The following is a 27,995-nucleotide window of genomic DNA, read 5'->3' on the forward strand; positions in this document are numbered from 1 at the left end:
GGCACTGGACTGGCGCATGCGCGGAGAGTATACGACCACTGATCACGACATTACCTGAGATTTCCTAGTTGAAGGGATTACCATGGCGGTGTCCGGATGTGTGCGGCCATGCTTCATCGTATTCAATTTCTTGTTTTGGGTAAGTTTAATATTCTTATCTGAATATTATACAACTGTGACTTACTATTGTTTTATTTCCAATGTTGATTTTTAAAGAAAGCCTTGACAATGTTGATGTTTAAAGAAAGCATTGGTAGAAACTTCAGATCAATTTACACATTTCGTCGCTCACTCACGGAACGGCACAGTTCATATCGTGTAACATCGTAGCAATGTTCAAGTACACGGTTTATCGCAAGTTGGAATAAATTCTGATATAAAATGATAACAAATCTCCCATGTATGGCATCTAGGATTCGTAATTCTGTCGACGATGGCCACCGTAGGGTTGATGATGTTGTGAGGCATCTGTGGAGGATGTAGGTCTGACACTCATTTAATAGGGACATTCCAAAACCCAAGACGTATGGATTTACATTGTATTTCGTTTCGTTATTTGATACCCTTTGTTCACACTCATGTATAATTCACAATCTGGCGACATCTATACCTTTAAAGACCAAGACGGATCTGCCTTCATTCAAGCAGGACAAAGCAGCTTGCCCTTCATGATTACATATCAACGTGATTACTTATCCTTTGAAGACATACGTAACGGTTTAGACATTTTGCAGCAGAATTCGACATCCTGTGATAGTACTTCATTAATTTACACTGCCCGGTTACGTCCGAAACCCTCCACTGGAGGATGGTATCACCCCCATATGTTACTGTAGAATAACTGTACATCCTTATTTCACAATTTCATTTCCTACTTTCACTTGATGAGCTGAGAATGTATCAGGACCGTCGGTTTTGTTTTTGTAGTTTGTTCTACTGTGTGATCGGTGTGTGTTTCATGGGATGGCAGGGTTCGGTGTCCTGCTTCAACTCTGTACCTAAATGTGCGAATGCGTGTGCGAGTGCTTGTGTGTGCGTGTGCGTGTGTGCTGATGCTGAAACACGATTAACTGTGTAGGGGATGTGATACTGTCTACTGAGCTGGTTGAAAGTGTATCTGCAATATTGATAATACGACGTAAACTAAAGGTTCATAAGTCATATACACCCCTGTTTGTTTGGGGTTATTAAATATTTTGAAAAGTGTTTGATTGTGATTTACAAGTCTTGCCAAACAGTGTTGCCAAAACACTTCAGATATCCTTTACCGTTGTAAAGGATATCATGAAAATCATGATTTTGTTGAAACATATTCATATATGCACCAGTTGTATAAAACACGATCGACTGAGATTGTTAGTGGTGTACCTGTTAAAGGCACACATCATATTGCCAAGATTATCATTAGTGGAGCGAGAACAAGCCATTGGAATGTCGCAGATGGGGTCTTCGAACAGACAGGTTGTCAGAACGTTCGTCCATCATCAGACTAAGGGGACGCGTCAACCAGTCTGGCCAGACATCTCCATCTCCGGCAGCGCAACCGGATGCTCACAGTGAGGTAACAGCATCAGCAGCGTTGGGCAACCGCATCAGCATGGACACACTGATAAGACTACTGCGTTCTGCCGGCGTTCGGGACTATCGACCATTCCGATATAATGTTTGATGCATTCCTCGCTGCAACAACATAATTTCCATTGCACATTACGACAACATGCACAGAGGATGTCTCCGATATTCTTTTATTCATTTCTTCTTATTCTGCAATATGGCTACATAGTCAGCTAAACTGATTGTGTTCTTGTAATCAAGTCCAAGATAACACACCTTCAATACCCCATCATCAGGTCATTTTAAAGAAACCAGGAAGTTGAAAGAAAAAATATGAAAGAAAATAGAAAGTGTCAAATCTTGGGGAAAAAAAGAAAGAGTTTGTAAAAAGTGGGATCCATGGCAGTTGGTATGAGTATATTCTTGTAGGAATCTACTAGAGACCAGGTAGATACGCTACATGTACGTGCTGACTGTCTATGTCATCGTATCCCGATATGCCACTACCTGTTTGGTACACTTAATTATTTACAGACATCAAAAAGCAATATTCACTCGTCTCATTAATTAATGGGAAATATATCAAACTCAGCTGAAATTCTACCACATCGCATAACTCTCTGTCCCACAAGCTTGAACCCGTTGTACATACTTACTTCCGCATGTTTCTGTCGGCGTTAACGTTAACAGTAGCACGGACGTGTCTGTCATTGTAGAATGAAGTTTGGTGGTTTCAGTTTACATATTTACAATTACGAATTAACGGTGACATGAATAATAGAAAAACCCAGCCTTCTCATCTCCTACCTGCCTTTGTTGGGACAAAACCTTAACTGTCTTTAAAGGCTGGTGGGGTTTAGACAAGGAGTAACATGCACGCCCTGCACCAACTTGATCCACGGGTAGGGGGTATTTAGGCCATCCACTATGCGTCTTTGTTTGTTATGTAACATCCAGCGCAACATGAAGTATTTGACACACCTTATATTAAAACCCTTGTGGTGACATGTATAGTTTCAACATGCAGTGTCAGTAACTCCGCCTAAACGACCAAGGGAGATAATTCTGAAACAGTCTTGACACTCCAACTGAAACACTGTCTGTCATTTATGATTCTATTGTAAAGTCAAATAATCTCAACGAGTTTCAAATCAAGTATTGTATTCAAGAAAAAAATCAATATTTGTACTGTAATTGTCATTCATTTTAATGTTTAGGTGTGTATAATAGAAACTTCTGACATCTCATGTAGGTATGAAATAAAAGCGTGAAGTGTTTATGCATGTAGTTTAGTTACATCACGTCCTTAAAGTTAAATCAAGAAACAAATGTCCCCCGTGATGAAGATCGTCGACTTTACTGAAACCAATAAAAATGACACAGGTCCCAACAGCGCAATGATTATATAATCCGATTATATCGGATTCGAATCAACGACCAGAAGATTCTGGCTCCGATAAGGGCCGTTATATATCAGAGTATATGAAGCATGTGGTTCCACTCCGCTATCTACACATGTAATATTGCTTGATTATAATATGTAGACTTACAAATCCCACCGGATAAGGCTGGTGCGACCTGGTATTTTAAAATGAGCTTCTCAATGGTTAAATACATAAGGCAACCATTTGACACAAAGGCATAGTCTTATGAGAGTTATCTTATTAACAGCGATGGCCAAGTGAACGAATGATAACTGTGTATTCAGTGACTTAGACGATAGGCCACGGATCTACCTGAAGCACATCCGTTCCTTGTTTCGTTGTCTTGGAGAGCTACGATGAAGGAGTCACGTCTATTTTATAGCGTTTCTAGAAGTAATATAGCAATGTAGAGACAGTAAGCAGTGGGTGTTAGAGGTTTGGGAGGAGGCAATGTGGTCGGTTAATTTGAAACAAGATGGCAAAATTAATCCCAGTGACAGGCGGTGGATTTCACCACCAGGCTCCGGAATGGTCAGAACATGCTGAGAGGTTCATATCTACCAGCTCCACTCCACACAACTCCATTCACACTAGATTCAAATAAATGTTTAATTATTCCATTTGAATAAAATTGTATTTATCAACTATCGGACCAGTCTTTATAGTTTATTCGACTGGTCCAAAACACTGTGTTAATGAGACTTGAACTGCGCCAGGTCCGTTTCTAATCGCTGTCTTCATCCTAACCCGAGGCACTGATGGAGACAGTCTGTCAATAATTGATTATATGCCAACATTAGACGATAAGAAACTAATAGGCCGGGCATACAACACCCCAAGAAGCAAGTTTATTGATTTCATAATTTTGCGTGGTGTGTGATCCTCTCAGTCCTGGTCCGTTGCATCAACCATTTAACCTTTGGCCTAAAACTGTCCTTTATCGTTAATCTGCTCGTTCACCCACATGCATAACCGTCTGTGAAAATATGTCGTTCCCTGTTTCCAGTTACATCAATGTTGAATATATACTAATCATCTCGTTATTATAAATCTCCTTATGTTATAATCAGCGTGTAAACATTTCCGACATATTGGCAACGTGTGGTATCATGTAGAGGGACAACTTTTGGTTGTGAGATAATCTCTGGGGTTAATTCAGCTTTAATGATTCCTCTGTAACCTGGGAATTTATTGTTTGGGTATTTTAGAGACTGCCATGACGACAACAATATACAAGATATGTTCTAAAACTTCGACATTCACAAAATATATTAACGATCTCAACTGAACATAACACTGCACGAAAGCCATGCAATGAACAATAAGGTTGAACATTGATATTTTCTACTTACAACACTGCAATATAGTTCACATGAGCCAGCCCAGTTGGCAAGCATCCTATAGTAATGTTTGTTTAATGTTATGTGGTACCCAGTGGGTAGCCGAGTGGTTACAGTGGTTGCCCGATTTGCCGTCACGTAATGTACTAATGTGGTCAAATGTGAAGACAGCCTGTGTCTGAGGTTGCCAACCGTGACATCGCTCGATGTTGCTTGTTAAATACTAGTACATGCTAGTAGAGACGTAAAGTCGAGGTCACTCACTCACATCAGTGTGAGCTTCATCATCGCAATAAAGGAACTGTCTCTTTTCCAAAACCTGTTGTGTATTCTTTAATTATATTAGTCGTGAAAAGGTGAGGTTTTAGTTGGTACGTTCACAATTCATGGTTTTCTTGGCCATGTCCAATTTCACCTGAACTGACGAATAAACAAGTTCCCGGAAGAAGCAACTGATAACTCATATTATCGTCTACATGTGTCCTTGTCAGTATCAGTATCTATACACAAATAATCTGTCAGACAACTTATCTCGGTAGGCCATTATTGTTTATTTATAACCTGCTATACTGCTCACATTATTTACGTGATTAATGTAAATATCTTATGAAAACTATAAAAAAAGACGTTATAGCTATCATAAGACCTTTCACAGAATGAGGACCAGAACCATTCTTCCTCACTTACTCTTATTACAAATTCATAAATCATTTAAAATTATTGGTGCAGTCTGGGCATTGTACCCAAATTAAAGTACATTTGTTTTTCTTGAGTGTTCTCTTTGAAAAGTGCTTTTGAAAGCCCTACCCTGAGACACAAAATTCAATCCTGAATTGTTATCTTACAACATGGCAATGACATATCCTATATACACCAAGTCATCCACCGTTAGATGATTCTTCGTTTGAAGTATTTGTCCGTGTTATAATACAACCATACAGGTGGGATCTGTACATTGTCTTAAAGGTGAACCATTAACGATTACCTTCCAGTAACCTGTCTACACGACTGATCGTATGTCTGATTAATATAACATGCTAGTAAATTAGTAATGACCACATTTATGCCAAAAGGTGATGGTCTTCTATCGTTATATAATGTCATTGTGCGTCATGTGTATGCTATGTCTGTGTAAACCTCACCAAGCCCTCGATTGATAAGCCCGTATGGTTTGTGGACGGTAATCTAAATATGATCCAATACTATTTTTGAGAAAAGATAGTAAGAGAAATAAATAGCATGTATGAAAGGTCAACAAATACAATACACCAGCGTTAACAGTTTATACCTCTAAAGAAAAAGGATGACGTCTTGATCCGTTCAGTCTGATCTGATAACCTCCAGATGTTCAAAAGTCTTAAGACCATATGGATAATATTAAAGTGCGTTTTTGTATTGAGCTTGTTAAGATGAAATCGATCATCCGAAACACCTGCAGTAATAGTTATGTGTTTCTGCCGTCCTTGAGGCAATTGTTGTACGACACAAATTAGACAGGCGATAGGCCCTCCCCCACCCCCACACCCCACACACACACACCTGTAATGTACATACGTCCAGTACAAGAGAGATGTCGTGTCTACCTCTTGTCACGTATTCAATGTTATCCATCGACCACTAGACACACTCTAGGTAACCACACTGCTGAACGTTAAATCAGAGGCATAATCCTGCCTCCTTGACGGACTTGAGCCCGCGTCATTATTGATAAGGATAATGCATCCTGGTTTATTTTATAGATCTTTAGTCCTTACTTATCGTCTTATCACGGATCAGAGCAACACGTTATGACTTGTGTCATAAGAAAAGCCCCCTATTGTCCGCGTTGTTCCGTGTTATTATATGTTATGTGTATATATAAAATTATATATACCTATTCATTTCGTGAGTTTACTGCATGATATGCTTTAGTTACCTCGAAATCAGAAAAGATGTGCCTTAATGCTCAAACCTCACGGGATCTCTCAACACACGGAGATTTGAACTCGTTCATCGACATTGTTCTGTTTGATTACCTCATAACTTTGTTTTCAACTTTTGTGGCCTCTTGAGTATTTCAAGGTGTATTTCGATTGTGTATTTCAAGTGTCTCAGAATAGAGACTTCAACGAACGTTTTCCACATTTTCGCTTTTAATTCACATACAAAATGTTTATGACCTTAACTCTTGTTAGCTCACGTACCGGGAAAATGCCAATTTCCCCCTTCCCTCACTCTACTATGTCGACGTGACCCCGACGCCATTTCGTGGTTTTAACACATAGGTGTCATAAACAACGCGAAACTCATTATATTAGGTGGTGGTTATCGCCCTTGGGTACCGACACACAATTGAATCAGCACATTTTGATACTATTTTGCTGACCTTAAACACCAGGGCCTATATTTTCGAAGCTCTCTTAGCGCTAAGATAGTCGTAAGTTAATGTTAATGTATGGCACTTACGACTATCTTAGCGTTAAGAGAGCTTCGAAAATATAGGCCCAGGTCTCAGGGAAACAATTTAGAAAATTGCTTATAATATTCCATTCACTGACAGGATGTAATACGTTTCTATCTCTAGTGGACCATATTCGACATACTGGCAGTGTGTAGCACCCTGATGTATAGTTGACAGTATGGGATGTACTGACAGTGTGTAACACCCTGATCAATAGTTGACAATATGGGATGTACTGGCAGTGTGTAGCACCCTGATGTATAGTTGACAATATGGGATGTACTGACAGTGTGTAACACCCTGATCAATAGTTGACAATATGGGATGTACTGAGAGTGTGTAGCACCCTGATGTATAGTTGACAATATGGGATGTACTGACAGTGTGTAGCACCCTGATGTATAGTTGACAATATGGGATGTACTGACAGTGTGTAGCACCCTGATCAATAGTTGACAGTATGGGATGTACTGGACAGTGTAGCACCCTGATGTATAGTTGACAATATGGGATGTACTGAGAGTGTATCACTGATGTATAGATCAATAGTTGACAATATGGGATGTTGACAGTATGGGATGTAGAGAGTGTAGCACCCTGATGTATAGTTGACAATATGGGATGTACTGACAGTGTGTAGCACCCTGATGTATAGTTGACAATATGGGATGTACTGACAGTGTGTAGCACCCTGATCAATAGTTGACAATATGGGATGTACTGACAGTGTGTAGCACCCTGATGTATAGTTGACAATATGGGATGTACTGACAGTGTGTAGCACCCTGATGTATAGTTGACAATATGGGATGTACTGACAGTGTGTAGCACCCTGATGTATAGTTGACAATATGGGATGTACTGACAGTGTGTAGCACCCTGATCAATAGTTGACAATATGGGATGTACTGACAGTGTGTAGCACCCTGATGTATAGTTGACAATATGGGATGTACTGGCAGTGTGTAGCACCCTGATCAATAGTTGACAATATGGGATGTACTGACAGTGTATCACCCTGATGTATAGTTGACAATATGGGATGTACTGACAGTGTGTAGCACCCTGATGTATAGTTGACAATATGGGATGTACTGACAGTGTGTAACACCCTAATGTATAGTTGACAATATGGGATGTACTGACATTGTGTAACATCCTGATGTATAGTTGACAATATGGGATGTACTGACAGTGTAACACCCTAATGTATAGTTGACAATATGGGATGTACTGACAGTGTGTAACATCCTGATGTATAGTTCACAATATGGGATGTACTGGCAGTGTGTAGCACCCTGATCAATAGTTGACAGTATGGGATGTACTGAGAGTGTATCACCCTGATGTATAGTTGACAATATGGGATGTACTGACAGTGTACCCTGACATAGTTGACAATATGGGATGTACTGACAGTGTTAACACCCTGATGTATAGTTGACAATATGGGATGTACTGACAGTGTAACACCCTAATGTATAGTTGACAATATGGGATGTACTGACAGTGTGTAACATCCTGATGTATAGTTGACAATATGGGATGTACTGACAGTGTGTAACACCCTGATGTATAGTTGACAATATGGGATGTACTGACAGTGTGTAACATCCTGATGTATAGTTGACAATATGGGATGTACTGGCAGTGTGTAACACCCTGATCAATAGTTGACAATATGGGATGTACTGACAGTGTATCACCCTGATGTATAGTTGACAATATGGGATGTACTGACAGTGTGTAACACCCTGATGTATATTTGACAATATGGGAAGTACTGACAGTGTGTATCACCCTGATGTATAGTTGATAATATGGGATGTACTGACAGTGTGTAACATCCTGATATATAGTTGACAATATGGGATGTACTGACACTGTGTAACATCCTGATGTACAGTTGACAATATGGGATGTACTGACATTGTGTAACACCCTGATGTATAGTTGACAATATGGGACATACTGGCAGTGTGTAGCACCCTGATGTATAGTTGACAATATGGGATGTACTGACAGTGTGTAACACCCTGATGTATAGTTGACAATATGGGATGTACTGACAGTGTGTAACACCCTGATGTATAGTTGACAATATGGGATGTACTGACAGTGTGTAACATCCTGATGTATAGTTGACAATATGGTATGTACTGACAGTGTGTATCACCCTGATGTATAGTTGATAATATGGGATGTACTGACAGTGTGTAACATCCTGATGTATAGTTGACAATATGGGATGAACTGACATTGTGTATCACCCTGAGGTATAGTTGACAATATGGGATGTACTGACAGTGTGTAACACCCTGATGTATATTTGACAATATGGGATGTACTGACAGTGTGTATCACCCTGATGTATAGTTGATAATATGGGATGTACTGACAGTGTGTAACATCCTGATGTATAGTTGACAATATGGGATGTACTGACATTGTGTATCACCCTTAGGTATAGTTGACAATATGGGATGTACTGACAGTGTGTAACACCCTGATGTATAGTTGACAATATGGTATGTACTGACAGTGTGTATCACCATGATGTATAGTTGATAATATGGGATGTACTGACAGTGTGTATCATCCTGATGTATAGTTGACAATATGGGATGTACTGACATTGTGTATCACCCTGTGGTATAGTTGACAATATGGAATGTTCTGATAGTTTGTATCATCCTGATGTATTGTTGACAATATCGGATGTACTGACAGTGTGTAACATCCTAATGTATAGTTGACAATATGGGATGTACTGATATTGTGTATCACCCTAATGTATAGTTGACAATATGGAATGTACTGACAGAGTGTATCATCCTGATGTATAGTTGACAATATGGAATGTACTGACAGTGTGTATCATCCTGATGTATAGTTGACAATATGGGATGTACTGACAGTGTGTAACAACCTGATGTATAGTTGACAATATGGGATGTACTGACAGTGTGTAACATCCTGATGTATAGTTGACAATATGGTATGTACTGACAGTGTGTATCACCCTGATGTATAGTTGATAATATGGGATGTACTGACAGTGTGTATCACCCTGATGTATAGTTGACAATATGGGATGTACTGACAGTGTGTAACATCCTGATGTATAGTTGACAATATGGGATGTACTGACAGTGTGTATCATCCTGATGTATAGTTGACAATATGGGATGTGCTGACAGTGTGTAACATCATGATGTATAGTTGACAATATGGGATGTGCTGAAAGTGTGTAACACTGACAGTGTGTATCATCCTGATGTATAGTTGACAATATGGGATGTGCTGACAGTGTGTAACATCATGATGTATAGTTGACAATATGGGATGTACTGACAGTGTGTATCACCCTGATGTATAGTTGACAATATGGGATGTACTGACTTTGTGTAACATCCTGATGTATAGTTGACAATATGGGATGTACTGACAGTGTGTAACATCCTGATGTATAGTTGACAATATGGGATGTACTGACATTGTGTAACATCCTGATGTATAGTTGACAATATGGGATGTGCTGACATTGTGTAACATCCTGATGTATAGTTGACAATATGGGATGTGCTGTGCTAACATTGTGATGTATAGTAACATCCTGATGTATATCCTGATGTATAGTTGACAATATGGGATGTGCTGACAGTGTGTAACACTGACAGTGTGTATCACCCTGATGTATAGTTGACAATATGGGATGTGCTGACAGTGTGTAACATCCTGATGTATAGTTGACAATATGGGATGTACTGACAGTGTAACACCCTAATGTATAGGATGCAGTTAAAGTTTGTTACAACCTGCTATGTAAGCAATCGTCGAGGAATTCATTAGCGTTGCTACAAAGCTCACAATCTTGTATATGAATAGTTAATTCAGAGCATGTCAAGGCCAGTATTCTTTTTTATCTTCTTTTATACTAATACCGACCTTACTATCCCTATGGGAGAAACACTTAGTTCGTGTCGGGCACGTATTACCTGGGGTTTGTAGTAACACAGATAACCCCTGAAGGAAGCCAAGATCAGTATACTACAACGAACTGTACTTTGGCACCTAAACATTTTTATGTACATCAAATTTCGCGTGTAAATGTCACCGTTGAAAACACACGTGTAAACATCATCGTTAAATTCGTCAAAAACAGACACTGCACATCAAGCTCATACACACGCGTGTACATAATCAACGTTAACAACATACAGTACACATCAATGTCACACACACGTGTACATAATCAACGTTTACAACATACAGTACACATCAATGTCACACACACGTGTACACAATCAACGTTTACAACATACAGTACACATCAATGTGTCACACACACACGTGTACATACATAACAACAACGTACATCAATGTCATACAGTACACATCAATGTCACACACACAATGTACACACGTGTACATCAACGTTTACAACATACAGTACACATCAATGTCACACACACGTGTACATAATCAACGTTGACAACATACAGTACACATCAATGTCACACACACGTGTACATAATCAACGTTGACAACATACAGTACACATCAATGTCACAAACACGTGTACATAATAAACGTTTACAACATACAGTACACATCAATGTCACACACACGTTTACATAATAAACGTTTACAACATACAGTACACATCAATGTCACACACACGTTTACATAATAAACGTTGACAACATACAGTACACATCAATGTCACACACACGTTTACATAATCAACGTTTACAACATACAGTACACATCAATGTCACACACACGTGTACATAATAAACGTTGACAACATACAGTACACATCAATGTCACAAACACGTGTACATATCAACTTTTACAACATACAGGACACATCAATGTCACACACACGTGTACATAATCAACGTTGACAACATACAGGACACATCAATGTCACACACACGTGTACATAATAAACGTTGACAACATACAGTACACATCAATGTCACAAACACGTGTACATATCAACTTTTACAACATACATGACACATCAATGTCACACTAGTATGCACATCAACGTTAAAAACAGAAGTAAACACCTGTACATATCAACGTTATACACCTGTAAGATACTGCTTATTGAACGCAAGATTTCACGTTATTGTGACTTTCTTAGTATATTGGTAGTATATGACCCATGTTAGTTCCCTTGCTTACTTGCTTGCAAGAAGGCCCGACAAAGTTCTCCATCTAATCCCCACTGGAATTCGGTGGCTCACACCGTGATACTTTGGGGATCGATCTGTCAATCAGCGTTATCGATCACAAAATGCTATTGATTTCTTTGGTCCCTATTTATTGTTATTGTTTGGGGCAACATTCAGAAAACGCCGACGACAAAGGCTTCATCTATTGTTAATGATGTCATTTCCCGTCTGTTAATACAGATATCTGATCTAACGATTACATTTCCGACAACGAAAAAAGAAGAATCCGACATGACACTCTCGAGTGGGAATGAATCTCCAATATGTTGTATGAATCTGTATCTATCCGTGTCACGTCATCCTGTATACAACAAGGGCTCACGTGTCGGTAAATCTTCACTGTCCATCCCCGTGGGTCTTGTGATCGCTAATTACTTGCCTGTGATTATAATTAGCGTTTAATCACCTAGGAAACCTTGGCATTATTGAAAGTGTAGCGGTAAAGGGGAAAGTCGTATTAACTGAAACCCAAAGCCATTGCGAGGTTTAATAGAGGCATCCTTAACATGAAAACGATTTGGGGGCTTTCTTTTGCGTGTCGGTCTGTTTTCAACATTGCATTTTTTGGAAATGTCCGCCATGCTGTTGCTGTTACTACCTCAATTCTGACTGCTGCGTCAGACCTGGATTAAATCGGCAAATATGATCGGGCGGGTAATATGATAGTGCATGAACCAGCTGAGCTAGGGGTCAGTGTAGGTTTAATGAAATGCAAAATATGTGAAAAAGAGGTTCATCAACGTGTGCATGTGCCTATCCAATTGTAACAATCAAAAGTCTGCTTGCGTCACAATGCATATCCAATTATGAGGCCAATGTTATTGTTTGCTTGGTGAATATGCCCCTGAAGTTTGAAAGTGCGATTGGTTGTTTTCAGTATTTACTGTTTTATTTACATTTTATTTGATATATTAAAAATGAAAATAATTGCTCTCCGTTTTAATCCTGCAAAGTATGTTTTGAAATGTGTATTATGATGTTTCACAGAACAAAATGCGTGTTTTGAGCATTGACAAACCTGTATAAAAAGACAACCGAGATTTATTTTTTCACGGATTATTTTTCACAACACGCCCACTCTGCCATCCATTCCAGAATGTTAAACATACGTTGCCCCATGTCCCTAAAGTTCAATGAGGAAGTTGTGTTCTTCAGTGCGTGCGTATTTGAGATTGCTATTTTGAAACTCAGATTTACTAACTCACGAGTTCGTCTCATATTTCTTGCCGTATCTCATAGCCCGAGGTCAAATGGAACATAGAACAAAACAGCAGTGTGACTCGTACCAGTTCCCAACATATTCACACCCCAATACAATGTTGCAATGACGTGTGTGTCAGTTGGATTGTATACCCAAGAATTGATATAGGCTACAGGCGTGTCCTGTTGACATCAGCGCCTGACGTGCAGCGATACACAACCACCACCCAATTCTGATATCAGTAATGAAGTGTAACCAGATAGGTATAAGACCTAACGTGTAGGTTGAAGCTAAATGTCACCAATAAATACATAGGAAGAAAATATTTGTAATCGTCATATGTAAAAATTTTAAAACCTATTTCTCATTGTATAAGCGGCAGAATATCTGCAATTGTGTCACGGCAGAAGTTCTTCAAACGTACCATTTTGTTTTTAGTCAATCATGCTAATATCCTGTCTCGAGAATGTCCGATCCTGACTGATGTTTACAGACCGGTATGACAGGATTGCTGCTGTTAAAATTCCTACGATATATTACACTTCAATGCAATGAGAGTAGTTGGTGCTGGCGATACAACAGGACATGCTTACCCTTAACCAGAACACCTGGTGTCATCATGGATTTAACACATTAATTCTTATAATAATCTTTTCACCGCTGCTGTGTCTTCCACGCCTATGGAATCTGATTCAGGAGTCATTCGAGGCTGATTATACCATGCCGTTGACGTTAAATATACGTGTACTGAACATCATTGAAAACACACCAGTCTAAAATTGTCCATATTTTCATCAAGATGGATTTCAGCATGACACTGATCAATGGATATAACTAACATGAAGTCGAAGGGCATGTCCAGTTGAAAAAATGCTTTAGAAACAAATTCCTGTCCACAGTATGACTTTTAATTCCAAAATGCATCAACATGCAGTCACGCCATGAAAAAAAGCGCAAATTTCATTCTGAAATCATACTGACTGTGACATTAAAGCAGATGTATGAGAACCGATTCTCATTGCTTCACTAACGATTGTAACACGAGGACAGATATGCCGAGGTTAACACCCCACGAAAGAGAACGTGCACGAGGCATGATTCAGGTTCGCACCAGCAGCAGGGATAGTGCTCTACAACTTGGACTTGGCCACTCCACCATCGTTAGGCTTCATAGACGACATCAGTAGACAGGCAGAACCCGTGACCTTCAATGACCTTGGCAACAACGTGTTACGACGCTCCATCGGGATTGCCATATTGACCTTGTCCATGTCAGTGATTGAACACTGCCGACTGCCAGGACTGCTGCACTAGTTCAAGGCTGACGTGGGGGTCATCAGCGCTGACTCCATGCGACGCCGTCTACACGCTACAGGGCTCCATGCTCGACGTCCTTACGTTGGACCAATTCTGACTGACAGACACCGCCGTAATGAGCGTATACAATGGGCTAGCAGGCATTTTCAGTAAAGGTTACGACAATGCCATGGTGTGGTAGTCACTGACGAGTCACGTTTCACCTACGTAATGCTGACGGCCGATTACGTGTTTGGCGTAGACGTGGTGAACGTTATGCTGATGAGAGTGTGGTTCAGACAGACCGTTGGGTGGTGAGTCTGGGGTGGAATAAATTACAATCTCAGGACTGCCTTCATGTCTGTCAAGAGAGAGTTAATGTCCTTTATTACCGTGAGCAGATTCTTCAAAATCACATCGTATCTGTCTTCAATCACCACCAAGATGTCCATACTTTTCAACAGGACAACGCACGGGCACACACAACAAGACTTTCTATGCAGTATCTGGCTCAGCAACACATCCAGGTTATTCATTGGCCAGCACAGTCGCCAGATGTATCCCCCATGGAGCACTTGTAGGACGAAATTGGTCAAAGTCAAAGACGCGAAACATCCGGGAACTTGAGGCTGCACTACTGCAGAAGTGGTATGCCATCCTCAAGAACTCTATTCGGACGCTTATTGAATCAATGAGGAGACGTTGAACTGCATGTGTCAATGCAAATGGCGGTCACAAGCGATATTGACTTTTCGATTTGACCCCACCTGTCAAATCTTCTCACCGCTGCTTTGTCTTCCACGCCTATGGACTCTGTTTCAGGAGTCATTCGAGACTGATTATTTGATCCTTTCTGACTGTGGAACATTTCAATGAATGAGCGACTGTGTTGTTGTTTTTGTCAGTCGTCCATCTGTTATTATCCACTCAAAAAATATCAATTCCTTACACGTATTTTTAATAATCTGAACATTTATCAGTGGTGCGTTTTCAATGATGTTCAGTATATAATAAAGTGTTTGGGTCGCCATAGAACTTCTTATCATAGAACTTTCAAACATTCCGTGAATGTAAGAAATTGACCCGAAATAATTTACCCTTCATGTAGTCATAACTAACTTGTTACCATGTCAATCAGCTGGTTGCAGCATGCTGCTGTCGAATTTACTGATCAGAAAATGTAACATTTCCCCTGTACGTTACATTTGGGGTTACACTTTCTCGTTAAGTACAGATTCTAGTACTGTTTGTCGTGGAGTGCCATTGGTTAACGTATACTGCTGTTTGTTTATCACGATGGCATGGCAATTGACAGTATCCTTTCCAAGTAACATGAAATGTTTTAGTGCCTTAGTGCCTTCATTGACCCCCAAATATTGGAGTCAGTTCTTAGTTATCGTGTTGCCTGACATCATATCACTTGTGATGTCATCAACGAAACATCACTGCAAGTTAGTAAAATAGGAAAAGAAGTAAATTACCACGTTGTTATCAACTTGTTAAAAATGTGCACTCCAACACAGAAAATATTAGCATTTTCTCATAAATGAAGCTTCATCAATTCGTTGTTTGGCAATAGACACTCACTCACTCATTCACTCAGTGAGTTGTTAACAGCATGTCCTGTATAATTCATGGTAAATTGCTGAGGCTGTGAGTTATTTTTCAATATACGTCTAAAGTAAAATGTGTAATTTGCAAGTGCGTTTTGTTATAAAAAATACACATTGTAAACAATCCAAAAACCAAAACGGAAATACCATCAAGTGGTTGCTTTAATCATACCAATAAAGTAATTCCTGCAATGTATGCCCTCTTCTTCTTTCAGCTTATATCATGACGTTTTAAGTAATTCCTGCAATGTATGCCCACGTCTTTCAGCTTATATCATGACGTTTTAAGTAATTCCTGCAATGTATGCCCTCTTCTTCTTTCAGCTGATATCATGCCGTTTTAAGTAATTCCTGCAATGTTTGCCCCCTTCTTCTTTCAGCTGATGGGGTTGTTCCTCGTGGGTTTCATTGCCTGGACAATGGCCACCAACCCAACACTGGTTAGCGGCTTCATTTCCGGCTCTCGGGTGAGTGAGGCACTGGGTTTTCACGTGTTCCTGTCTGTAAACATTGAGTCAACTCCAATGTGCAAGTACATATCTTCTTTAGCCAATCCCTTTGGTAGTTTATATACAATTCTTGGTAATTGGATGACATATTATGTCACTCCGTTGATAACTTCGTCACATATTCTTATATTTTTATACATGCACTTATCACAACATTGTGGGTACAATGTGTGAAGCCCATATCTAATGTCCCCCGTCGATATATTGCTGGAATATTGCTTAACGTGGGGTAAAACTAAACCCCACTCATTCACACACCATCATTATTATTGCATTGGGTATTATGTTTTTACCATGTATACAATTTGCTAAGTGAAAGTAGATATGTAAGGAATATATGTTTGCATGATGTATGTACGACCATCCTGCCTTTAAACTTTTCATCAGTCAAAGAAGCTGTACATGTATTTATGGGTAATGTTACTGTTACAATGAGTCTCGACAACCAGGATAAAGCACAACCAAACACACGTTGTCCTCAGATGGTACCGCGCCTCGGTGGGAGGTTGTTTGTAAACGAGGGGGGTAATTCTACTTATCACAACAATACTTAACACAACAATACCCCTTTCTTTATTTCTGAAACAGGGTGTCATATTCAAGTGGCATTCACGGGTGTCAAAGAGCCGCGAGTGTGTTCATGCAGTTTCCATGCATACGGTGTGCTGGGTCACTTAACGTTTGCACTTGCCGATATATCGTGTTCGTTGACTGATATGCCTTCGCGGGTGTTCCTTCTTCGTTTTGCTGCATGCATACGATAAGAAACCAAACTCAGAGTAGTATCCCTTGTTTGTAACTGACTGCAATGACGTATGCGTTCTGTGTTACACATACTACTTCCCACAACACTTTAATGAAGCAAAGTTCACTTCACAGGATAAACATCCCTCTAACCGTGAGCTGAATATGCGAAGGTAAACTGGTTGTCGTGTGTTGGTATAAATTTACTTGAATATTTGTATGACAAATTCATACTTCACACCATACTGCCTGTAGATCATCTACGTAGACATGAAGATCATCTGCGTAATAGTATAGCATCAGTGACGTAGATGTGAACATCATCTACGTAGACATGAAGATCATCTACGTAATAGTATAGCATCAGTGACGTAGATGTGAACATCATCTACGTAGACATGAAGATCATCTACGTAATGGTATAGCATCAGTGACGTAGATGTGAACATCATCTACGTAGACATGAACATCATCTACGTAATAGTATAGCATCAGTGACGTAGATGTTAACATCATCGACGTAGAAATGAACATCATCTACGTAATGGTATAGCATCAGTGACGTAGATGTTAACATCATCTACGTAGACATGAAGATCATCTGCGTAATGGTATAGAATTAGTGACGTAGATTTGAACATCATCTACGTAGACATGAAGATCATCTGCGTAATAGTACAGCATCAGTGACGTAGATGTGAACATCATCTACGGTCTGTGACATTAACTTGCTTCCATACATTAGTTCTTTTCCGTATAGATTTTTTAATTCATAGATAATTGTAAATTCAATTTCAGTACTTTACCTACTCTATTTTGGGGGCAGGCATTCTCATCGTGTTGGCAGGTAAGACCATTTATTCGTTATATTACAACATTTACACACGTTGAAAATGAATGAAGCTGACACACATCGGGAGCTACTAGATTTCTCGGGATGTACGCAGTATTGGCACTATAAAGAGCCGTATAACGTCTCTTGGAGATGTGTATTCTTAGGGTCATTGCACGATGCCATTTAGTCTCCTTTCCCACTATTATCTCCTGGATATCGGATACTGGTGCCGACACAGGTCACAGATGCCGCCTGTCAGCAAAATAGGACTGCTAAATTATTCATCCCGTGAACATATATGATGTTCATGTTTCTGTCTTTGTTTGCAGGTCTGTTTGGATGCATCGGCGGACTGAAAGAAGGGACATGCCTCCTGAAGACGGTACGTCTACAGGGGTTCACGGCAGACCGGCTCATGTACCCGGACTTCATGCTATTATAGTCTTATTGTGCTATATCAGTTTCCACGTACTGTTCAATGCACTGTGCCCGTTTCACATGCTCTGTCCCGTAGGACATACATTTAGAATTAAAGTCTGAAGTAAAAAGAAATACCGATGAACATGTTTCTTTATGAAGACCGCTTTGTGATAACGCCTTTATGTAACAGTACTCATGTCTGTGATACAGTAGTAATGGGTGATGCGTGGTGTTCGAATACATGCAATGACATATAAGGCATACTCATAACAAATGTTCTAGACGGTTTCAAACGAATCCAATACACTGAACCCATATAAGTATTTATCAATCGAGAAAATAATATGAACAATGTAACTCCTTCATAGCTGTCTAGTTCTGGGAAGAATGCCTGAAGAATTTCAAATTTGTTCTTATTTTTAGTGTAATTTACTGATATCTGGACCTACAACTATATGTCTCAAGCAGACCGTAGTGGTTGAAGGTCCGGGTTCGATTCTCCACACGGGTACAATGTCTGCAGCCCATTTCTTATGTCCCCAGACTTCATATTGCTGAAATATTGTTAAAGGCGGAGTAAAATCATAAGCACTCACTAGTGACATATACATACTTGTATACAACATCCACCCTCATTGGTCCGGACACTAGTGGTCAGTGAACGACTGTAAAACATCGGTTATTTACACCGACTGCCTTTATGGATTATGGGAAGTCATCTACCCCTCGTTTCATTTACGAAAACCAAATACAGGGATAGATTCAAGTATGAATATGAAATTCCGTGCTGGAGTCGTGAACCTATGAAAATGCAACAAACCTTCCTGTCAGATTGGGCACCAAACTACCGCAGTCTTTACCATCCTGGGTAGCCTTATGGTTAAAGCGTTCGTTCGCCCCGCTGAAGATTTAGCTTCGGAGCCCATTTCTGAAGTCCCCCGCCGTGATATTGCTGGAATATTGCTAAAAGCAGCGTAAACCTAAACTCGCTCACTTTACCGTCCTGCATGGATTCTCAGGGATAGATTTGAGTGACAGCATGTTTTGGCCTAAAACTCAGCATCTTCTCATACGTAATGAATTCCTTGACAAATCAGTTTTATCAAGAATGGTTCTCTGATACCAAAGTTTACATGAACAGGATTAACTTGGGAGAAATCCATCTTTCGACGTATCTCGCTATAAATGAAGCTTAATTGATCTGCCATAAAGTCATTAAACTGAAATACATTTCTCGTGGTTCTGTTTGCAGTTTTTTGTCTTCACCGTCATCATCTTCCTGATTGAGATAGCCGGTGTCGTGACGGCCTACATGATGAGGGAACAGGTAGGTGTGGCAACATTTGATGGGGCGGAGGGGTAGCCTAGTGGTTAAAGCGTTCGCTCCTCACGCCGAAGGCCCGGGTTCAATTCCCCACATGGGTACAATTTGTGAAGCCCATTTCTGGTGTTTCCCGCCGTGATATTGCTGGAATATTGCTAAACACGGCGTAAAACCATACTCAGTCAGTCAGTCAACATTTGATGATATCTTCCAGTTGAGTTACTACTACACCAATCGCTATACATCAGACTGTCACGTCTATGTGTGTGTATCATCATTCTAGCAATTATAAGTCTGCATCCTCAACAGCTCGGGCACGTTCTAAGAGCTTTGTCGTCTTGTGTTATCGGTAAAGCTGTCACGGCTTCAAAATGTTGTTCAATGAGAAACTTTACACATGAAAACATGCTACTTCGTCGCCAGAAACAGGCACATGTACTGGTAAATCATCATCAGATCCACGATTGCTATGGCTATCAAGGCCGGGCAGTTATTGTTGCAAGGTGTTTAAATGTACATTTGTATGTATCTGATAAACAACAGCTGCAAGAATACACAGCTGCATGTCGAGAAGGACACATAAGTATTCATCCTTCTTCCTTGATGTTTCAGTTACAAGTGTACCGGGATTCCGGGTGGGCCGACTTCAACACAGACACCAAGAACTTCCTGCAGAAGGAGGTACGGCCTGCTCTACTGTTATAATGTTTGGAAGATGTTGGTCTTTTCTTGGCAGATAACATCCTCATATCTTCAAGAGACCTGCCAGGTTGAGATATTCATGTCCGGTGCAGCGTGAGCGAAAATGTCAACTTTGTAAAACTTTGTAAAACTTGCCGTGGCATGTATATAAACAGATTGATAATATTATCATGAGCAACGGGCCATCCAGTCGGAGTCCAATGACACACTGAACCCGACCTCCCGACCCATAACGTCGCCTCTAGCGACCACAGGGCACCTGTTCCTCTTCCGGAATGTCCGTGTTGCTGGACAAGGAAACGGCATATACATCCATAATATATGTTATATTTGCGGTTAAACTTTCTTAGTAAAGTACATATTCTAGAAGTACTTTTGTTGGGTTCAGTCCCATCCGGGATTCGAACCCACATCCTCAGAGTCAGGCACCTAAATATAACATGTGTTACATGTGACCACTGTCTAAATGGCATTGTGTAATCATATACATCTAGTTTTTGTGGCAAACTGAAAATAGCTACACAAATACAAAGTGTTATTTCATTATATGAAATGTTGATTGGATATTTGAATAAACAATCTTTCAGAACTGAATACATAATGAAACGTAAACTATTTTATTCATATACAATAACAAAATGATGTCAGCCAAGGTAACAATATTAAGATATTTATGTATATGCAATAAGCAAGGCTGTTTGAAAGGTTAAACCCAAGCGTCATATATATGTTTATAGCAGCTGTATGTTAGTATGTGTTTTCCAGTTGAAGTGCTGCGGCTTCAACAGCGCGACAGAGTACGGCGCCACCGTGGCCGATTACCCCGACAGCTGCTTCTCAGACCCTTCTACCAAAACCGTTGCCAATCAACACAATGTACGTCTGGGTTATATCTCCACCTCACTCCAAATGTCAAGGCCATACTTGTTTCCGGCTTTAGTTACTAACGGTTACTGTATCTTTGTATGCAAAAATATTATTTGATTAATCCTGGTGTACAGGAATTGGGGGATGTAGCTTCATGCATGGCTGCGTGATGTCGCTGTCTCCTGTTTCTCACGTAACACGGTGGACGATACCCACTCCCTGTTCCTAGATCGTGGGAGGTAACGTGGTTGTAATGTCATGTTCTCCGTTACATATCTATTCAGTTGTATAAAATCTACCTTAAATATTTGTATGTGTGCTCCTCGCTAAATTCTGTAAACCACTTACTCGATAGCAGTGTTAAAACCGTCGCTTTAATTTGTTATTAATAAGTTGTTCTTCCATATATCTCATCTGAAGTTTTCCTATAAAACTGTTGGCCTCCTGTTCCAGGCTGTATGTTGGGCTAAGATCAACGAATGGCTGGACGGCAACTTGCCGATATGGGCGGGGACACTGGGCGCTGTGGTGCTTGTGCAGGTATGTTCTGTATAAGCTGGGAGATGGTGATCTGGTCGATATGGGCGGGGACACTGGGCGCTGTGGTGCTTGTGCAGGTATGTTCTGTATAAGCTGGGAGATGGTGATCTGGTCGGTATGGGCGGGGACACTGGGCGCTGTGGTGCTTGTGCAGTTATGTTCTGTATAAGCTGGGAGATGGTGATCTGGTCGGTATGGGCGGGGACACTGGGCGCTGTGGTGCTTGTGCAGGTATGTTCTGTATAAGCTTGGGAGATGGTGATCTGGTCGGTATGGGCGGGGACACTGGGCGCTGTGGTGCTTGTGCAGGTATGTTCTGTATAAGCTGGGAGATGGTGATCTGGTCGGTATGGGCGGGGACACTGGGCGCTGTGGTGCTTGTGCAGGTATGTTCTGTATAAGCTAGGAGATGGTGATCTGGTCGGTATGGGCGGGGACACTGGGCGGTGTGGTGCTTGTGCAGTTATGTTCTGTATAAGCTGGGAGATGGTGATCTGGTCGGTATGGGCGGGGACACTGGGCGCTGTGGTGCTTGTGCAGGTATGTTCTGTGGTAGCTATGGGAGATGGTGATCTGGTCGGTATGGGCGGGGACACTGGGCGCTGTGGTGCTTGTGCAGGTATGTTCTGTATAAGCTGGGAGATGGTGATCTGGTCGATATGGGCGGGGACACTGGGCGCTGTGGTGCTTGTGCAGGTATGTTCTGTATAAGCTGGGAGATGGTGATCTGGTCGGTATGGGCGGGGACACTGGGCGGTGTGGTGTTTGTGCAGGTATGTTCTGTATAAGCTTAGGAGATGGTGATCTGGTCGGTATGGGCAAGGGGACACTGGGCGGTGTGGTGCGTGTGCAGGTATGTTCTGTGGTATCTTGGAAAAATGTAAGTTAGAGGGAGATGGTTGATCTGGTCGATATGGGCGGGGACACATGGGCGGGAAGGGTGCGGGTGCTTGTAGGCTGTTTGGGGTGGGTGTGGGGGTGAGGCTGGGGTGGCGTGGTGGTAGTAGATAGACACAGGGCTGGGACGTATACCAGTTGTGCCTGAAACAGTTGTTGGGTGTTTTGTTGTAAGTTCAGTAAACACCTCTTACCGTGTATGTATGTGATTTATATATCCTCAGTTTAACATTGGGCTTTGTTAGTTTATACGTTCTAAGTTTATGTTTTCGTTTGTTTTACTTGAAATTTGTTTGTTGTGTTATATTTTCCACAGAAGATTTTTAATTATTGTGCCAAAGCTTTTCGGCTGTCTAGCGACAATTTACATGTGTATTTTGTAAAATCCCTCCATAAATAGTGATACTTTATTGAGGCATAAAGGACCTTGTACTGATGAAAGATGGTTTCTTTACAACTGATTTTCGGCCATCTCATAGTACTGACGCGTTGTAACCAAATATCCATTACGATATATCCGTCCCTTGGTGTATATATTTTCGATATTTATATATTTGTATATCTTTCGATGAAGGGAGACCGTGGAGAAGATGTCTTGATAATGAGGCTGTTTGTACGGGGTCATGGCGGAGCATGAGTTGTATGGGCGTGGCCTCGTCAGCTTTCTACCTCCATATTCCATCCCTAGTCACACACGCAGTATGGATAGCTCACTGGTGACAGTGGTCACTCAACAAGCCATAGCTGGGTTCGATGCAAACATTCTCACTTTAATATTAACTTTCATATTTGTTTGTGTCTGCATTCGAAGAGAAAACTTGCATAAATGTAAAAAAGCATGAAATCACCTATGTTTCTTTAAAAAATAACAATATTTTCTTTTTGTGATGTAATTCATACGAGAAAGGTACATCTGTCTGAGATCAGCGTTTTCACATGACATGAATATATAAGACTATTGATGACATTTTGTGGAATATGATGTAACGGAATTAACTTGCTTTAAAAATGTCGTATTGTTGTTTGGTTTTGTATATTACATTACACGTAATTCATTATCGAAATTTGTACTCAAGAGAAATAATGTTTGTCGTGACAGCTGAACCAGTAACTACGCCACGGTTATCTCCCTTGCACTGACTGCTGTTGGCTGGGTGTTATTACCTCGCTTATCCTGAACTCTGTTGATTTGGACGTTGTTGTGTTGTAATGACATTGTACTGAGACGGTAGTTTGAGCTGGCTGTACAATCATTCATGTTTGTGATAGTTAACCTTATCTGTTATTGTGTGTTATATTTAGATGTTGTTTGTGTTTTGCAGATTGTCAATTGTAACAATAATTGTAATTCCATTTGTATTTGACTTGAACTCATTTTGAAAACCATGTCAAATGAGAAATATCAACAACTCTTCCACAATTTAAATGGGTTTGAATGAATCATTTTGTCACTGAATGTGCGTTGAGATTTGTTTTTGCTGACTGCATTTAATGTATATAATGACTCACTAAATATGGGGTAACTGGGGATCAGTGATCTGGTCGATATTGGCGGGGACACTAGGCGCTGTTGTACGTGTGCAGGTATGTTCTGTGGTAGCTGGGAGATTGTGATCTGACTGATATGGGCGGGGACACTGGGTGGTGTGGTGCTTGTGCAGATATGTTCCGTGGTAGCTGGGAGATGGTGATCCACTCGACTAGGTGTACACTGTTTCTGGTAAACTATGCTCGATTATAAACAGAACAATACATTGACACGATTCCTAATGCACATTTATGAAAGAAACAGAAGCACAGACTACATTGCATGTGAGTGATCTGTATTGTTTATACATAGATACTTTGGCAGAGAAAATATCTCAGAAAGTATTGTTTGGTGAATCGAATAGGTCCGAGACATCATAATGTTGTCATTTTCTTCGGAAAATATCAACGCAAAAAATGTTCCAAGATATTTCAAGGTTACCACCAGTTTGTCATTGAAAGGACGGTATACAAGACCTCATTAAAATTACTATTGACCTGCCCTGTTTGCATGTGAAAAGGCACGGGATAGCATTAGGACGAAGTTGTTTGAATGTGGGCGTGGCCTACATATTTTACAAATTTAGAACTCTTTCTCCATAGTCAGTAAATCACATCAACTTAGAGGGAACATACTTATATCCTGAAGGTAATAGCTGATTCCTTCGAAGAAACGCCCAATATTTCTTTCTTCTATGTTTCAGATCGTGAGCCTGATCCTGGCTGCAGTGATTGTGTCAAAGGTCAAGAAATCCCGCAAGGTGTCGACCACGCCTTCTTACAAAGGCCAAGCGTGGGACGCCCGTCACAACGGGGGTAGACATGCTGGGCACAGGGGTGGTAGTCGCAGGTACTAGCAGCAAAAACCCGACAAAGAACACATCAGTTGTCGATATATAATATTTCCTGGAAAAATGTAAGTTAGGGAGGGGGAAAAGTCTATCACTTAGATAGTTATCACGATGGTATATTTTTGGAGTTGATGTAAATATATATGCTCTACGATACACAGAACAGTACACAATATTGACATAGGAGTAACGTTGACTTTTAGTCGTTGATTGACATGACGAACCAGTCACATCCGTCCATAATTTATAATTTTGAAGATATGGTTGGGAGATGTTGGGATGAAGGAAGGGCGTGGGTGTAGTTGGGGTTGTTGGTGTGGGGTTGGGGTGGGTGGGGTGGGGGTGGGGTGAGGCTGGGGTGGCGTGGTGCAGCAGATAGACAAAGGGCTGACGTATACCAGTTGTGCCTGAAACAGTTGTTGGGTGTTTTGTTGTAAGTTCAGTAAACACCTCTTACCGTGTATGTATATGATTTATATATCCTCAGTTTAACATTGGGCTTTGTTAGTTTATACGTTCTTAGTTTATGTTTTCGTTCGTTTTACTTGAATCTGTTTTTTGTGTTATATTTTACACAGAAGATTTTTAATTATTGTGCCAAAGCTTTTCGGCTGTCTAGCAACAATTTACATGTGTATTTGTATAATCCCTCCATATATAGTGATACTTTATTGAGGCATAAAGGACCTTGTACTGAAGAAAGATGGTTTCTTTACAACTGATTTTCGGCCGTCTCATAGTACTGACGCGTTGTAACCAAATATCCATTACGATATATCCGTCCCTTGGTGTATATATTTTCGATATTTATATATTTGTATATCTTTCGATGAAGGGAGACCGTGGAGAAGATGTCTTGATAATGAGGCTGTTTGTACGGGGTCATGGCCGAGCATGACTTGTATGGGCGTGGCCTCGTCAGTTTTCTGCCTCCATATTCCATCCCTAGTAACACGCGCAGTATGGATGAGGCAGCTCACTGGTGCCAGTGATCACTCAACAAGCCATAGCTGGGTTCGATGCAAACATTCTCACTTTGATATTATCTTTCATATTTGTTCGTGTCTGCATTCGAAGAGAAAACTTGCATAAATGTAAAAAAGCATGAAATCACCTATGTTTCTTTAAAAAATAACAATATTTTCTTTTTGTGATGTAATTCATACGATAAAGGTACATCTGTCTGAGATCAGCGTTTTCACATGAAATGAATATGTAAGACTATTGATGACATTTTGTGGAATATGTTGTAACGGAATTAACTTGCTCTACAAATGTCGTGTTGTTGTTTGGTTTTGTATATTACATTACACGTTATTCATTTTCGAAATTTGTTTTCAAGAGAAATAATGTTTGTCGAGACAGCTGAACCAGTAACTACGCCACGGTTATCTCCCTTGCACTGACTGCTGTTGGCTGGGTGTTATTACCTCCCTTGTCCTGAACTCTGTTGATTTGGATGTTGTTGTTTTGTAATGACATTGTACTGAGACCGTAGTTTGAGCTGGCTGTACAATCATTCATGTTTGTGATAGTAAACCTTATCTGTTATTGTGTGTTATATTTAGATGTTGTTTGTGTTTTGCAGATTGTCAATTGTAGCAATAAATGTAATTCCATTTGTATTTGACTTAACTCATTTTGAAAACCATGTCAAATGAGAAATATCAAAAACTCTTCCACAATTTAAATGGGTTTGAATAAATTATTTTGTCACTGAATGTGCGTTGAGATTTGTTTTTGCTGACTGCATATAATGTATGACTCACTAAATATGGGGCACTGGGGATCAAGGCGTCTTGGCCGCTGCAATTCACTTCTGGTTCGAATCCCAGTTCGTTCCAGTCATGTTTCTAAAGTTGTTAGCATCAAACTGATGGGTTTAACCATAACCATAATACTGTTCACAGCAGCGTTAAACCCAACTCACTCACTGACTCAAAGCATATACCCCTGACGACGCAATCTAAAGTATCATAATGTCAATGTTTCTGGACTGGACATCGTCCGGCCAATTTACCCTAATTCTCGTCGAAAGCTACTGTACTGCTACCATAAAGCATCGGACTTAAGAATGGAGCTGCCTGATACCAACCATACAAGACCAAACACGGAAACATCCGAGTACCTCTTGTGACTCCCACAGACCGACCTAGCAAATATGCAGCTGTTATATGAAGCTTATGTTTGAAAAGACATTTACAAAATACACGTTTAAAAATAAACAGTATAAAAATGTAGAAATACAAAAACCTTCCCTCATACATGTAACTTTCTTTAACGTAAGTGGCTTGTTACGTAAGATAACCTTTGCTTCGTGGGGATATTACTAGAAATATTAAGATAACATGACGTGTCTTAGATATGAAAGACCTGGACATGTTAACAGTAATCCTCGTCTTCCATAGCTTTTTGACACAGTGAACACATTCTTTTTGCATGGTCAATTTTACTAGACTTTCCTGTTTCTATGCTGTTAGTTTATACGACAGATTCAGTAGATATGATTGTAATTGTGCCATTTAATTGTATAATCAATGTACCGTATTGACCTCTTGGTGAACACTGACAGATGTATTCAAAGAGGACCCGATCTGTTTACAAACAACATCATACAGGTGTAATACTCCTGAGGCAAATATCTGCAGTCGACTCTGCGTTTGGC

The 27,995-nt window shown here is 40.3% G+C and overlaps 1 protein-coding gene across 2 annotated transcripts; it reads left to right on the top strand.

The window, feature by feature from the left end:
- LOC124259826 (tetraspanin-8-like) lies at positions 1-27,051 on the top strand. 2 transcript variants are annotated; one of them, XR_006893934.1, is made up of 10 exons: positions 1-139; positions 16,495-16,581; positions 18,166-18,214; positions 18,532-18,584; positions 19,875-19,949; positions 20,559-20,627; positions 21,414-21,524; positions 21,969-22,055; positions 25,184-25,395; positions 25,430-27,051. XR_006893934.1 is itself a non-coding variant. In XM_046694023.1 (9 exons), exons 1-9 carry the CDS (start codon positions 83-85, stop codon positions 25,334-25,336), a joined length of 741 nt encoding a protein of 246 aa, XP_046549979.1. In that variant the 5' UTR covers positions 1-82; the 3' UTR covers positions 25,337-27,051. The 2 variants fall into 2 exon arrangements, 1 of the variants encoding a protein (XP_046549979.1); XM_046694023.1 differs by having other exon boundaries at positions 25,184-27,051.
- Positions 27,052-27,995: the final 944 nt, after the last annotated feature.

The sequence above is a fragment of the Haliotis rubra genome, unplaced genomic scaffold (assembly GCF_003918875.1).
Source record: "Haliotis rubra isolate DU_JTF1 unplaced genomic scaffold, ASM391887v1 Scf739, whole genome shotgun sequence".
NCBI classification, from domain to species: Eukaryota; Metazoa; Mollusca; class Gastropoda; order Lepetellida; family Haliotidae; genus Haliotis; species Haliotis rubra.

Coding starts and splice junctions, on each gene's coding strand:
- LOC124259826 (XM_046694023.1), top strand. CDS start 83: ATGGCGGTGTCCGGATGTGTGCGGCCATGCTTCATCGTATTCAATTTC. Junction 20,628..21,413: donor AGAACTTCCTGCAGAAGGAG/GTACGGCCTGCT, acceptor TGTGTTTTCCAG/TTGAAGTGCTGCGGCTTCAA. Junction 22,056..25,183: donor GCGCTGTGGTGCTTGTGCAG/GTATGTTCTGTA, acceptor TCTATGTTTCAG/ATCGTGAGCCTGATCCTGGC.